This window comes from Octodon degus, unplaced genomic scaffold (genome assembly GCF_000260255.1).
Source record: "Octodon degus isolate 3935 unplaced genomic scaffold, OctDeg1.0 scaffold00045, whole genome shotgun sequence".
Lineage (NCBI taxonomy): Eukaryota > Metazoa > Chordata > Mammalia > Rodentia > Octodontidae > Octodon > Octodon degus.
In genome coordinates, this window is record NW_004524621.1 from 10,216,341 (window position 1) to 10,232,471 (window position 16,131).

The window sequence follows — 16,131 nt, forward strand, 5'->3', positions numbered from 1 at the left end:
AAAAAAAAAAAAAAAAAAAAAACTAAATAAATAGAGGATTGGATTTATAGGTAACATTATTATTCCTTTTTTTTAGGAGGCTGCTATTTTTTATTTGCTTTTGCGAGTTCTTTTTAAGGGAATCTTGTGTATTTACTTCATCCTCATTTTTCTTCTTTTTTGAGCTTGCTCTGAAACCTGAGTATTTTTCATCTGAGGGCCGCTTGACGGGTTTTCGATACATGATTCTTCCATCAGTTGGGACTGGTCCTTCATCTGCTGTGGCAGCCTTTATTTCTGCTTTAATTTTCATGACTTCTTCAGCTGTCAGGTCTCCCTTTTTAAAACCCACTTGGGGCTGTTCATCCTCTTTGTCACTGTGATCACCCTCTCCATCTGGGAGCTGCAGCCGGATTCTCTTCGGGATTCTCTTCGTCACCATGGTGGCCCTTCCCGGTAGCCGACTTGCTCCTTGAAGCCATTCCTTTTGTTTTTTGAGACATTGTCAGCATGTAGTTCAGTCTGGCCTCAAACTCTTGGCAGTCCTTCAGCCACCTCACCTGGAAGCGCCATTAGTTGTGTAGGAAAGCTTAAGAAAACTACAGAATAACTAATAATAGTACATGTGTTTGATGCAGAACTGATAGCGTGTGATGGGCTCCCAAAAGAAAGTCCAAGTTCTTGTGTATGTACCTCAAGCAAAGAATTGCAAACATAGCCCTGATGGTAAAAGAAAAAGCAGCTACGTTTATTGAAATTAGTGGGGGAAGTTGTGCCCAGATCAAGCAGGTTTGTGCCAGCAGAAGCAAAAAGGGGCACAAATAGAGAAAGCCATGCCAGGACGGAGGGGGGAATAGGAGAAAACTGACCGACAGGGTACTAGGTCGCCTCAAGGGAATCTAATGTGCATAAGTTTCCCATAGTCCACCCCTGTTAAAATCACAGGCGTGACATGTACTTTCATGAATTTTGAGTGGGGGAAAGGTTTCTGCAGGTCAGGCTACTGTATCTTACATGCATGCGCTCCAGACTGGAGCCCTAGAAATCTCCTAGGTCTTTGTTATTTTTAATTACTCTTAGGACAATGGAAGGAGGATTGGCCCTGAGAGGTTGTCCAAGTTGAGGTGAATGGAGAGTGGGACTCTGTTTTTTTTTTTTTTTTTAGTGGTACTGGGGATTGAACTCAGGACCCTGCGCTTGCCAGGCAAGTGCTTATTCTACTGAGCTATCTCCCCAGTCCATGAATGGAGAAGTGGATCCATAGCCCCAGTGTGCTGGTTGCACTATGGGGATGTATATAAAGAATCCTTAATGCACTAATGATCCAAGAAAATATGAAATAGATCAAATAGATCATGAAATTGCACATTCAGTGTGTTTTTAACTGTTAACATTTTTTAGGGGGGCTTGGGGTGTTGCAGGCCTGTAATCCCAGCCAAGGATCACTATGAGTAGGAGCTGTATAGTGAGACTCTGTACCAAATACAAAAAAAAAAAAAAGCATAGTGACTTATATCCTGGTTTTTTGTTTTCTTTTTTCCTAGAAAAAAAAAGGAGCATTGCTTTCCTAGGTAACATTTTTCTTATTAAAGTATGTATTTCTTTGTAAAAATTGATATTAAAAAACAAAAGAAAAATGTCTGAACCACTTTGGGGGCACAGGAAGGCTTCTGCGGTGAAGTGTGTGTTTTGTCTTGATCTGGATGACTGCTAGACACATGCGTGGGAAAAGCTGACCAGACTACACAGTCTGCTGCAAGGGCTTGTCTTTGCTCTTTATTTTTTGTGTAAGTTGTATTTCAATTTATTCACTTTGTTTTAACAAGCAAAAATCAAAAGGCTTCTCCCTTTATGGCTAGTGTTAGAGTGGCTGCTTTGTGTGTTAAGAATGGGCTCGCGCTCTCACATCCTTATTTCTCTCCTGCTAGAAACACGTATCGCATGATCGAGCAAGATGACTTTGACATTAACACGCGGCTCCACACAATTGTGAGGGGGGAGGACGAAGCAGCCATGGTCGAGTCCGTAGGCCTGGCTCTGGTGAAGCTGCCGGACGTCCTTAACCGCCTGAAGCCAGATATCATGATTGTTCACGGGGACAGGTTTGACGCCCTGGCCTTGGCTACCTCTGCCGCGCTGATGAACATCCGCATCCTTCACATTGAAGGCGGAGAAGTCAGCGGGACCATTGATGACTCCATCAGACATGCCATAACGAAGCTGGCGCATTACCACGTGTGCTGCACCCGCAGTGCAGAGCAGCACCTGATAAGCATGTGTGAGGACCACGATCGCATCCTGTTGGCAGGCTGCCCTTCCTACGACAAACTTCTCTCAGCGAAGAACAAAGACTACATGAGTATCATTCGGATGTGGTTAGGTATGTACATCAGGCTTTATCAGCTTGTGGCTGTTTTGTCAGAAAATGTGGGGCATACTTCAGTTCTTTTAGGAACAATTTTCAGCAATCAAAAATTAACCATTTAGCAGTTTACCTCAAGCTTCACTTGGGCATTGCATTTGTTTATGTACTGATTAATCTGAGCATCATTGGACCAGCTGTCATTTCAACTGGTTGATTCTTGTTTTGAAGAAATTTGTTAAAATTGTCATTTTAATATTTCCTATTATTTTATAAATAATAACAAAAAATGCAATTTTTGGTTGTCCTGTAATTAAATAATTGGGCTGGTAAATGATTAAGGTTATGTATAGTTCCTGTATCTTGCCCAGAAATATTACTTTATCTCTTAGATTGAGTTTTTCTATAAAATCAATTACTCATTGAACTTTAAAAAAATCTATATTTATAAAATAGAATGCTTTTAATCTACTAAATATAATGTAGGTGATTATTTAGTTATAAGGACAGTTCCTAGCCAGACATGATTGTGCACACCTGTAATTCTAGCACTGTAGTAGGCTGAGGGAGGATTTCCAGTTCAAGCCCAATCTGGGCAACTTAGCATGTTAGACAAAAGAAACAAAAATCAATGACACCTGGCCAGATAGTTCAGCAGATTAAAGCACCTGCTTAGGTGCAGGGAGGGGTTTGATCCTAGGGGTGCTATGCCAGCCCCACCACTGGGGCAAGTTGAGCCAGTGACTGAGATTGGGTGTGGTGGCAAGTGCATGTAATCCCAGTGCTTGGAAGGCTGAAAACAGGAGGATCACTATAAGTCTGATCTGTGTAGTGAGACCTTGTAGACTCTGTACTAAATACATTAAAAATGTTTTTTAAAAAAATCAATGACAGCTAAAATAAAGCCCTGGATTCATTCCCCAGTACCCCCCCCAACTTAGAAAATTATGTTTAATATAAGGCCCTCCATTTCATATTGAGGAATGAACCAAGGGTCTTCTAACTGAGCTATATTCATAGGCCTTTTAAAAATTATTATTGAGACAAGGTCTCTGATGACTTAAATTGTCCAGGCTAGGTTTGAACTTGGGATCCCCTTCTGCCTTAGCCTCCCAGAGTGCTGGGATTACAGCTGTATGCCCCCACACCTGGTTTGCTTGTTTATTTATTTATTTATTTTGCAGTACTGGGGATTGAACTCAGGACTTTGTGCTTGCCAGGCAAGTGCTTAGTCTATTGAGCTATGTCCCCAGCCCTGGTTTATTTTTATAAAAGCTAAATCAATGAAAAGGTTATGAAGTATGTATACCAAGGCATTGGTTATATTAATTACTGGTGTGGGATGTGGTTGTATTGTTTTTGCCTTCTGCATTTTATTCTTTACTACAAAGGAAAAATGATTATTTTAAGTTTTAATGCCTTTTGTGGTATTATTGAGATCATGAGTATTAAAAGCCTTTAATACTCATGAGATCATGAGTATTAAAAGCCTTTAACAAGTCTTAAGTTTTTATCACTGTAAGAGAGTTTGATGATATTTTAGAAAAGCAGAAGTCATAGTTGTGTCATCAGACTTTGTTATCTTTGTGAATAAAGTGTAGAAATCTTTAATTTTTCAATGATCAGTGATTTAACTTCCTGTAAATTGCCTTTTGCTAGTGAGAGGTGAAGAAAACAAGTTTACAGAAAGAATGCTAATTGGTTAATTTATAGTGAGAATACTGAGTAAGGGAAAAGAAAAGACTGATTAAGATAGAACCTTTTTCTAAAGGTAAATGCATTGAATGATGCAATAGAAAACTGATTCAGTGGTTGTGAAATCAAAGAAATTGTGCATATTTTTTCCAGATCATGTTAGAACGGGAAAGGAATTGGGTTCTCTCAATGTATAAATTAATCCACTCTATTTATTTCTTATTTTTGGACAGATTTATAGTCATCAAAGAACCTGCCTAGATAATGTTGGTGGAACAAATTTTTGTCATTTTGTCTTCTTTCATATGCTTCTAAGTAAATGTTCTGATCGTACTGTTAGCTATATATCTGGAAAACTTTGTTTTACAGAAAAACTTAAAATGAATGTGGAAGGGCCAGAGATATAGGTCAGTAGCACAAGCATCTGTTTGGCAGGTACAAGGTCCTGAGTTCCATTTCTAGCACACATATACAAAAATAAAAGGATAGAAAACAGACTACAGCAAGATTTTTTTTCCCATAATTTTATTGAGAAACAAATAGCAATGAGACAGTTTCAAACCAAATTGGTAGGACAGTTTCAATAATTAACACATTGCATACATTCTTCCTAGTGGTTAATTGCTGTACAAGATGCAGACATGATATCCTATTTACAAACACTAGTAGAACAAATCCCTCTGTTCATTAAGAGAATGTAACTATATATCTATCCTAACCATTTTGATTACACAGATAAAAAAGGACATTCATCTGTATCCCCTTTTTTTGTTAAGTTCTGTTATTTGAATATTATAGGTGTGTAAACTCAGCAAAATATTCTAAAAGAGTTCAGTAGTTCATAATAGTATTAGGTGTTCCGCTTCATTGGCAATGTCAGAAATTGTTGACCTGAGTCCCCTATAGCTCAACATAACACCATGGCTTTACTTCTTATATTTCATTTTTATACTTTTCTGCTGGATGGTAAAGACCAAGATAAAGCAGGACCTATACAACAAGAGTTGTAGCTTTTGGATCTGATAAGGTCAGTCAAATCCCCTCAGGATTTATCCTGAGATCCTGTACCTCAGATTGTAGAACCTTTGTCAGTGTCAGCCATGTGGATGAGTCACGGCCATTGCTTGGCCAATGTGCTCTCTGTGAAAGCCTGAGAGAGTGTCTTCTCCCCATGTGACTCTCCTTAGGCACACTCTACATCATCGATCACTTTCCTCTTTGGCCCCATAATCTTCTTGTTCAGAAAATTTGGGACACTACCGAGGTACATGACGTTACAGTACAAGTTCTCATATGTCCTGAGTCTTAATTGACCTTAGAAGGCTACGGCCAGAATGTTCGCTTTCCTTGTGGCCCTCCTTTTTCTCTAATTTTAGTGTGCAAACTTAGGTTGTTAACCATCCAGTATAGCAAGATTATACTTAAAGGGCTTACAGTCTTACTTGGGGTCATTTAGACAGTTTTTCATGAACAGAAGGATGATAAAATGACAAAAACTGGATTTTATTTTGTTTTTGAAATCATAAGGAAGAAAACTCAAGACAGTGAGCCAGACCCACCCACCCATGACTGTAATACATTTTGTACAAGTTTGTCCCTGCCTCTTTACGAGCAAGTTCTCCTACTACTGCTATGCTTGTAGGAACACAGTGTTTGGCTGGCCACTTAGAACACCCAGCTTTGTAACTAGAACATTAGTTTATGGCAATCCTGATGAAAATACTAGATTAAAAGTTAAGTATTAAAAGTTAAAAAGGATTTCAAGGTTGAAATTTAGTAACTTAGACCTTGTCTCAAAAACAAAGGTGGGGTTGAGGGAACTGAGGAGATATACTGGGTTTATTCCCCAGTGCAGGGGGAAAAGTGAGTGGGGCTCATTTTTAGTTTTGTGGAATAATACAGGCCCTGTGATAAATGTTCTGTATTGTTTAGCATAGCAACGAGAGTCCAGACTGTTTGCATTTTAGCTGTTTGCATTTTAGCTGTTTGCATTTTAGCTAAGGAATGTCTTGGTATCCCAGGAATAAGTGAAGTCTTTCCAGTCTTTTGCATAGACAAGCATCTGTTGAATCTGGCAGGTGATGATACAGGGAGATGCAGTACCTGTGCATGACATAGAGTATGTTTAATGTTCATCCAATCTCCAAATTCCTTGGTTTGTAACATTATTAACTAATACTGTTTGGTTTCTGCTATTTAAAGGTATATTTTGTTTATAGCCTCAATCAGTAAAATCAGCTATTTGCTGATCCTTTGTAAGTTCATATTATTTGTTCCTAATTTGAGTGCCCTGCTTAGAACTTGAAAATCCATTTTTACCTTAGAGTTTTTAAAAACACAAATGTTAGGGTCTTGCTTTTAGACTTTGCTGCTGCTTTTTAAGGTTCTTCCCTAATGCAGGAATGTGGTTTGGTTTTTCTCTGAACAGGTGATGATGTAAAATGTAAAGATTACATTGTTGCGCTGCAGCACCCTGTGACCACTGACATTAAGCATTCCATAAAAATGTTTGAGTTAACGCTGGATGCACTTATCTCATTTAACAAGCGGACCCTTGTTCTGTTTCCAAATATTGATGCAGGTAACTGAACTTGAAAACGAAATCATGCCACCTACCTCTTCAAATTTTGTGTTTCTGTTTCCCCTTGATTGCCTTCCTGTCTTGGCTATTTTAGTTGAAGGCCACTCTACTCTGAAATGCATTCCAGCTTCCAAAGAATTATTTGTTTTGGCATAGATCAAAAAGTTGTGATTTTTTGTTGTTTGGTAGAAATTTAATAAAGAATGAATGTTTTTTAAAAAAAATCTCTATAATCTATTTTAGTCTCATGTTCATTCTTTTTGAGTTTTCACCAAGAGCCATGAGACAGAAACCTAAAATAGCCACAATTGCTATTTCTTATTTTCCTTCTCTCTTATGATAGCTATCCCTTAATGTAATCTTGCACATAAGCAGTTTGGATCTGGAGTGTCCAGCCAGTTGTTCTCCAGCCTGCCCCGCACAATCATCTGCTGGCGAGTGAGGGTATTGAGGGCTTGTTACACCTTTGACAAGCTGACCCCTTAGACAAGCTCGTAGGGTAAGAGGTACAAATAAGAAATGCCAAAGCAGAGCTTGACACAGAGGAATTGTTGATTACTGCTGTTTTTGTTAGCTGAGACTATGCGTTGCTGAGTCTTGGGCATTTTTTGGTGAAGGAGAACCTTTTCTCAGCAGTGCCAAAATGCTCACCATCTTACTCGAGTGAACCTTTCTCTTAATGTCTCTTGAATAATCTTTTATGCTAAGGGAAACAAGATAAGCTGTTAGTTGGGAACTACAGTAATACCTCAGTTCATGAGTACTTCTCTTTGCAAACAATTCGTTTGCATACAAAAGTGTTTGGCAAAATTTTGCTTCCCTTTGCAAACCCTGCATCAGATGACAGACCATGCCAATCTTCCCTACATAAACCCAAATTCAGAAACAAAACAAAGTAAGTTCATAAACTGAAGCACCAGTGAATTCAATCCAGATTTTGTTCAGAAAACTGTAATATTTATTCTTTCCTAATCCTTTAAATTCTATATAAATGTTTATAGGGTATTTATGTATCTTTCAATGATACATTGTTTGTAATATTCTTTTTTGATTGTATACACCTAGCATAGAGCTTTGTTTCCTCTGTAAAAATAAAAGGCTCCATCATTTAAAGGTGAATATTTGTTACCAATGCTGCTTACTTTACATCGGGTTTTTGTAAAATGTGTACAGGGAACAATAGGAAAGTATGAAAGCATCACTTTAACCTTATCTGGCTTAGGGTCCTATTCCCTAATACAGAATTCTCTAGAAAACTACATTAGTGCACATGGCTTATTTGCTGATAGGACCCTTGAGCTGACTCCAAACCTGGATCTTGGAGTAGAAGTGAGTACCTCTAGTGTGCTCACATACTCGGTAATTACAAATGAGGACCGGTGTGCTCTGGCAAGACCATATGCAGAAAGCAGTGGACATGTGTGATCCAAGGAATTAAACCCTGAGATCACTTATTTACCTTGCCACATAAAGTGAGAACAGATGTACACATAGCTTCTGCTAAATCAAAGGCCCCTGCCAACCGTGGGCACTTCTCTGTCATGTAACCATTCAGATTAGCAAATTTTTCTTCCTTGGCTAGAAGAAATAGAGTTGCAAGCAGCGATGCATTAAATATTAGTTCTTTATGTATCTTTTAAGTCAGGCATTTAAAATATCAATCCAGGGCTATAGCTCTGTGCACACACGAGGCCTGGGTTCAGTCCTCAGCACTAAAAAAAAAAAAAGTATGAAAGAAAATTTCAGAGTTTCTCTTGGAGTTTAGTCTGCATATATGGGCATGTGATCCTGCTGAGCTATTCTCTAAACGTGAGCAGAGTTGGGCAGACCTGTCTGATGGGCTTGGAGTTGGAGCTTGAGATGTTTCTGTTTAGAGATGAAGACTGCTTGTCTTTAGCCTCTTCTTTGTTGTTTAAGGTAAAGGTTTTTACTGACTTCTGTTTGAAAAGCCCCTGCTAATTCCATTCAGAGTTCCTAATGGAATTGAAGCAGAGATCTGGCCACGCGTTTTATATGCTCACTCATGAAAATACCATTGAAATTACTACTCCCTGATAACTAAGGAGAGCATTTAGGGAGATTTTCATAGAACACTTGCCAGTGAAAATAGCTTAGTTGTCTCATGAACTCTTTTTTTTTTTTTTTTTTTGTTTCTGAATGCCTTCAGGGCAGGTTTGGCTGGCTTGAGTTGTGGGGATCGAACCACAGCAACCTGAGCCTGACTGCTTTGTTGAAGCAGCCACTTAAAGAACTGAGCTAAGGGGCAGGCCCACTCATGAACTCTTTAACAGTTGTTTCTTTCTATTTTCACAGGGAGCAAAGAGATGGTTCGAGTGATGCGGAAGAAGGGTATTGAGCATCACCCCAATTTTCGTGCAGTTAAACATGTACCATTTGATCAGTTTATACAGCTGGTTGCCCATGCCGGTTGTATGATTGGTAATAGCAGTTGCGGGGTACGAGAGGTTGGCGCTTTTGGAACCCCTGTGATCAATCTGGGCACTCGTCAGATTGGAAGAGAAACAGGTGCTTGCCTTTGCTTATATTTCACCTGACTAGGCTTTGTATATTTGTATGATTTTTATAAGGTATGTGTATGCCAGTGAAGAGTGTACATTTTTATGAACAAGTGAGCAAATGAGTTGAATAATGATAGCCTAAGATCTATAAATAGCACACGATTACCAACATTTTTAGAGCTCTAGTTAGGTTTTTATGGTATTTCTAATATCAATTAGAGCTAAGGGATTCTTAATTATGGTCTAGCTGAGCATGGTAATGCACACCTGTAATCCCAGCACCTAGGAGGCTAAGGAAGGAAGAGTGTCACAAGTTTGAGGCCAACGTGGGCTATACAGTGAGTTCAAGGCCAGCCTGAACTACATAGCAAAACCCTGCCTAAGAAAGAAAAAAATATGGTCTCTGATGGCCTTGTTCAAGAGAGAATGTGCGCTGGGCCTGGTAACCCATGCCTGTAATCCCCACATTTGAGAGGCTGAGGCAGGAATGCTGCAAGTTCAAGGCCAGTGTGGGCTGCATAGCAAGACCCTGTCTTACAAGACAAAAATAAACAAGAAGAGAGGATGTGGTTGAATGTGTCATCAGTATATGAATACCAGTTTCGTCATTTCCTGGGCCTCGTGTAGAATACGTTCAGCTAGTACTTGAGAAGATGGCAGTTCTAAAAAGGTGCTTTTTAATTAAAGTGTAAGTAGTAGTATGTGATGAATGTGTTGCGCTAGGTCCTGTTATTAACATTTGCCCATGTTCTAATGCTGTGTACATGAAAATATCTATCAGTAGCTAAGGGAAACATGCATGTAATGGAAAAAGAACTGGACTAGAGCCAAGGAGACAAGTTCCAGCACGGGCCTTTCTTCAGAAGTGCCACCCTCACTTGCCATTATCTTTAGATCTTCTCTCATTCTTAGAATACTTTAGAGTTCTGGTGAAGAAGGCAGGCTGGCAAGGGAGATTGAAAAGTAACCGCCAGTGAGGTCAGAGGGAAACCAGGAGAGAGTGATAGCACTAAAGCCAAGAGAATAAAGAATTTTGAGGTAGTGATGTTGAAAGCTGCTGGGAGTTCAAGAAAGACATGCAAGGAGAATTGGACCCTAGATTTGGCAATGTGGTCTCTACTTTCTGCCCCTGCACTTACACAAAAGTGGGTACCAGGCCAGGATTCCTTTCCTTCCAACCTTCTTCACAGTGGGGTGGGGAGAGATGTGTGTGTGTCTTCTGCTGCCACAGCTCAACCTCCTCCTTCCTCCGTGTGCTCTAAGCCCTGTCCTATGTGCCTTCTCAGGGCCCTGTCCAGCAGCCGTCTGTTTTTTCCAAGTGTGTTTAACTTTGTCATCATGTAGACGTGCTTCGGCATGTCATGTCATAGAAACAGTACCCAACAGCCTTCCCCCGACCTTACACCTGTCTAGCACCACTTGTCCTTTCTTCTTGGCTGAGCCTGTTGACAGTCTAGCCTTCCTGGCTGCAGTCACTGTTTAACACTCATCAGCAAGTGTGTGGAGAGGTGACTGCTGGGGCAGCTGGCCGGCCTGTAATACCTGCCCTCCTCAATGAATAGCTGGCTGTATAGACACAGGGCAGGTTGAGAGGTGGACTTACTAGGTGACTAGGTAAACTGTACAGGGATGCTAGATTCAGCCACTTTGCTTATGTCAATAAACAAGTAAAACCATGCTTTATTCCCTTGGAAGTTTTCCCTTGAATGTTTGAAGATTTTACCAAAAGTGCTTGACAGTCTGCTAGATTTTAGGACTAAACTATAAACAATGCATTGCTAATTTCTTTGTTCTTTGGATATTCCTGCTTCTAAATCATTGAAATGTGTCACTGGATTTACCCAGGGGAGAATGTCCTTCACGTCCGAGATGCTGACACGCAGGACAAAATACTGCAAGCGCTGAACCTGCAGTTCGGTAAACAGTACCCTTGGTGAGTATAGGACCTCTCTGTGGACACTTTAGAAGGGGACTGCCTCAGGAACTATTTTAAAGCTCCCTAGGTCATGTTGTTCTCTTCAGAGAACTGTCTGCTGTGCTGCTGGTGAGACGGGTAGCAGGCACTATTCCCTTAGTACTCTGCCATAGTTCTGATCTTTAAAAAAAAATTTGTCTCAGTTAGTTTAGTACTTCTGCCAGAAATACTTTTTTCTAGCCTAATTTGATTTTCTTTTTTTTTTAAAATCTTATTTATTTATTTATTTATTTTGTGTGTGTGGCCAGTTCAGCCCACCAGAGGGCGGGGCTGGCTGGCATGTGGTGCTGGGGATTGAACCGCGGTCCCTGTGCTTTTGCTTAGCTTAGCTTGTTCTAAGTAGGTGCTTTAGACCACTGAGCCATCTCACCAGCCCCTGATTTTCTATAAGTATATAAAATATGATTTTTTCTCATGTGGGTTATGTTTTGAAGTATATATACATTGTAGCGATACTACTTTTTATATTTATTTATTTATTTTTAAGTTCTGGGGATTGAACCCATGCACTTGTGGATGCAAGACTGTGGTTTTTGTTTTGCTTTGTTTCTTTGGCAGAACTGGGGATTGAACTCAGTTCCTTGTGCATGCCAGGCAAGCGCGTATTCTACTGAGCCATATCCCCGGCCCTTGTGGATGCTAGAAAAGGGCTCCATATCTGAGCTGCACTCCTGGCCCAGAGATGGTAGTGTGTGTGTATGTTTGTTTGTGATGATGATACTAGGAGTCGAGCCCACGTCTGCCTCACTGAGCTACATTCCCAGCACTTTTTATATTTTATTTTAAGATGAGGTCTCACTAAGTTGCCCAGGGAGTACTTGAATTTGCAGTCCTCCTGTGTCCTAGGATTAGAGGTGTGCACTACTATACCTGGCTGAGATGGTAGTTTAAAAAGCAGAGGGTGAATACTTTTTATGTGAGCTCTCAGATTTCATTAAATTATGTCTGTAATATAACAACGTGTGTAACAGAAGCATTTAATTGTGTTTTTGGGATGTTGCAGTTCAAAGATATATGGGGATGGAAATGCTGTTCCAAGGATTTTGAAGTTTCTCAAATCTATTGATCTTCAAGAGCCACTACAAAAGAAATTCTGCTTTCCTCCTGTGAAGGAGAATATCTCCCAAGACATCGACCACATTCTTGAAACTCTGAGTGCCTTGGCTGTTGATCTTGGAGGGACAAACCTCCGAGTTGCAATAGTCAGCATGAAGGTAAAATCCTATAAACTGCTGTAATTGATTTTTACAACTTCTAGTTAGAAGGTAGGACTGTCAACAGACTGAATCCAGGGAAGTCCCCAAGCAGAAATGGGAAACCCTGGCTCACTTCATCCATAGGCAGATTGTAGGTCCCTGACTCCCATCACAGAAAAAGAATTTTCAGGATGTGTCGGTGGGAGGCATAAAAGGATTTATTTGGCAGAATTTTAAAAATACATACTCAAAGAAATAGACTTCAGGCCCTCAAGAGGGAGTCCTGTGGGCTTGGGCTGGGCCTGTTTATGGGGTTTTTGAGGCTGTCCCTAAAGTGGATTATCTGAAATGTGTATCAGTATGCCAGGTCTTGCCACCTTGGTCAGCTGTGTTAAAATGTAAAACATTTGCATGTGATAGAAGCTGAGATGTGTTTTGTTCCTAATAGTTCCCTTCCCCGGAGAAAGGTGGGGGTGGGTGAAAGGCATCGTAAGGCCCAGAGCCTAGTTTGTAGGCTTACTGTCTTTAAGGATCTTAGGAATTTTTTTACAAAAGGGGAAACAAAACAAACTACCCAGAAATTTGGAATAAAACCTTGATAACTTTTGTGCTCTGAAGCTGCAGGTTTTTTTGTTTTTGTTTTTGTTTTTTTATTTTAGGAAGGGTCTACAGGGTGTTCAGGGTCTCACTACTAGATCGGACTCATAGTGATCCACCTGTTTACAGTCTCCCAAGACCTGGGATTACAGGTGCATGCCCCCACGCCCAGTCTTAATTGCTGTCTCAGAGAGCCCCAGAGGTGGGGCTGGCATGGTAGTCTGGGGGATTGAACCCCTGGCCCCTGTGCCTGCCTGCAGGTGCTGTAATCCACTGAGCTATTTGGCCAGCCCTGAAGCTGCAGTTTTTGTTAAAAAGTATGATTTTAATATTATTATTTTTCTTGTAATATTAATTTTTTAATATTTTCTTATTAATCCATCTTGATTTCTTTTGTCCACCTCATGACTAGAAACATACTCTAGACTTTATAATCATCTGCCTGTAGAGTTGACATTTAGATCCCTTACAATGTTTGTCTTACCTTTTTCCTAACCATTAATGTTGCGAGAAGCAAGATCTCAGGCACTCTCATGTAGCGGACTTAAATGGACAATGGGGAGACCTCTGTTAGGCTCCCAGGGAGCTTTTGCCACTTAGGAGACCTGAAATTCTGTAATTGTGAGGATTTTAGTGCAACTGTAGTGTGTGGAGCATGCTGATCACTATCATCACTCAAGAAAGAGCACCTGCAGGCGGTTAAAGAACTTGCCTCTTCTCGAGGATGGGGTTAGTTATACAGGTTCTTCATTTTGCATTTGTACAAGTCTGCCACAGCACTGACAGCACGAGAGCCTGCATAAAAGCAACATGCTGTGTTAAAAAGATCTCTTAGTGACTTCATGTGAAGGAATAATCTTTGTTTAAAAAAAACTAGAAAAATCTTTGTTTAAAACATTGTACATGTGTAAAGTTTCAGGAGTCCTTGAGCAGTAGCTAAGATTTTAAACACAAGTGTAGTTTGTTAATACCATTAGGTCAAATAAAATAAACATAGGGCCAGGGAGATGGCTCAGTAGAATAAGCACTTGCCTTAAGCGCAAGGGCCTGAGTTCAATCCCTGGTTCCGTTAAAAAAAAAAAAAAAGGTAAGGTGTCAAATAAAATAAACATAATTTTTGCAAGTCAAAAAACTTGTCTCATACATATTTTTTAAAATCTAGTAGAATGTCTTTTCTTTCTTTCTTTTTTTGTGGAACTGGGGATTGAACTCAGGCCCCTGTGCTTGCCAGGGAAGCACCTATTCCACTGAGCCATCTCCCTGGCCCCTAGAATGTCTTTTCAATGTAAAGATAATTTATTTCTTACCAGTGGCTAACACCCTTTGTAATGGTGCAATTGTAGAGGCATTTGTAATGAAATCAGGAAGAAAATGTTTTCTACAGTGTTATTTAGTGTTATTCTGGAGATAAGGAAAAGCAAAATGGAGATATAGACAGTAAGAAATATTTATACACATTGTAAAATGGTTGGATAGTATGATAAATATACAAGGCACAGTAATTTTCCACTTACATGAATTATAGGCAAAGATTTGAGCTTACCTCTAGGTGAGTGTTAGCACATTAGCATTACCTGCAGCCTTGGGGTAAGCCCAGAACACACACACACACACACATATAGGCAAAGATTTGAGCTTACCTCTAGGTGAGTGTTAGCACATTAGCATTACCTGCAGCCTTGGGGTAAGCCCAGAACACACACACACACACACACACACACACACACACACACACACAGATGCCTGGTTCCCACTTCTGACTAATTAAATTGGAATCTGGGGATGGGTACCAGGCATTGATATATATTGGTTAAAAGCTGACTTAATGTACAATGAAGGTTGAGACACAAGGTTTATTTTTATTAACAGTCATTGGAGGTGGTGTTCATCCTTGTATTTGATATCTAAAAAATGATTAATAACAAGAGTATAGGGGCTGGCTCCATATATATATATGGAGAAGGTAAATCCTACTAAGAACAACAAAAACTAAGACTAATGAGAACTAGAAAACTGATTTATATGAAGAAAATTATAGGGCTGGGAAGATAGCTCAGTGGTCTAATTGTCTGCCTGGCAAACACAAGGACCTGAGTTCCATCCCCAGTACCACATGCTATGCCAGCCCTGGAACCCCAGACACACCATGATGCCCTGAAACCAGGTGTGGTGGCACACACTTGTAATTCCAGCAGTGGGGAGGCTGAGACAGGAGGATCACTATGAGTTTAAACTGTGTAGTGAGACCCGGTATCAAATAAGAAGAAAAAGAAAATTATAAAACTTTCCTATAAAATATTGTTTTAGAAAAGTGTGGTCTGTAAAAGTGCTATTTAATGTTTTTATTGTTTTTTATTGTTCATGAGGCTTGTATTTGAAAATATTACTGTTAAAATTATTTTTTTATTTTCCTTTCTTTCATTCTTTTTTTTTTTTTTTTGAGATAGAGTTTCACTATGCTGTTTAGGCTGGCCTAGAATTCTTGGTGATCCTCCTGTCTCAGCCTTCCAAGTGGTATTTTGGTATTTTCTTATTCAAACTTATACTGTTTTTTTTTTTTTTTTTCCTAGCTATACTCTTGGTTTTATGTACAGGTATGCAGCTACTCTCTTATTTTTGATATATAGCCTAGAAGTGTAGAAAACAACTAAAAAACCACATTTTGCAAATGTGACATAAGATTTCATACATTCTAATGATATGTCATAATCAGTTATTAAACCAATTGTGATAATGTAGTATATGGTTTAAATAGCCAGTAAGTACAGCTATAGATGACACCTTGCAAGGGAATGTGCTGGTATCACACTGGACTGATGCAGCTGTCAAGGAGACTAAAAGGTGTAGATTTTCAAGACTACTTTATAGAATGTCTCTGAGCAAATTATAAAACAGATTTGGGTTTTTAAGGGAATCTTTAATAAACAGCAAGTCATACCTTGTAGTGATTTGAAAAAGAACAAAGCTTAGTGTTTTAATGTTTATTTTTGTGAAAGCATGTTGACAAATATTAAATGTTTTAACTGCAGTTGAATATATTGAAACAAATATAAAACACAAAAATCCAGTGTCAATACTGATCTTCCATGCCTAATTGGATTTAAATGTTGAGTAATTTATATTTTATGGAAAGAAACTTTCAGAGTTTCCTCAATTCTTTTATTTTATATAATCTCCATTTCTTACCAAAACCTTCATTGAAATTTAAAATACTATTAAGAGTTTTG

At 39.4% G+C, this 16,131-nt stretch overlaps 1 protein-coding gene and 1 pseudogene across 5 annotated transcripts in view; one reads left to right on the plus strand and one right to left on the minus strand.

Moving 5' to 3' along the window:
• Gne (glucosamine (UDP-N-acetyl)-2-epimerase/N-acetylmannosamine kinase) overlaps window positions 1-16,131 on the plus strand; it is a 57,735-nt gene that overhangs the window by 26,251 nt on the left and 15,353 nt on the right. For 4 of the 5 annotated variants that reach the window (XM_023715917.1, XM_023715919.1, XM_004631843.3 and 1 more), the window contains exons 3-7: window positions 1,908-2,359; window positions 6,465-6,617; window positions 8,931-9,143; window positions 10,982-11,069; window positions 12,115-12,325. In XM_023715917.1, coding sequence (XP_023571685.1) covers window positions 1,908-2,359; window positions 6,465-6,617; window positions 8,931-9,143; window positions 10,982-11,069; window positions 12,115-12,325 — 1,117 coding nt within the window. The remainder of the gene's footprint in view (window positions 1-1,907; window positions 2,360-6,464; window positions 6,618-8,930; window positions 9,144-10,981; window positions 11,070-12,114; window positions 12,326-16,131) is intronic. The other variant, XM_004631845.2, reaches the window with a different exon arrangement.
• On the minus strand, window positions 80-695 carry LOC105742258 (annotated as a pseudogene).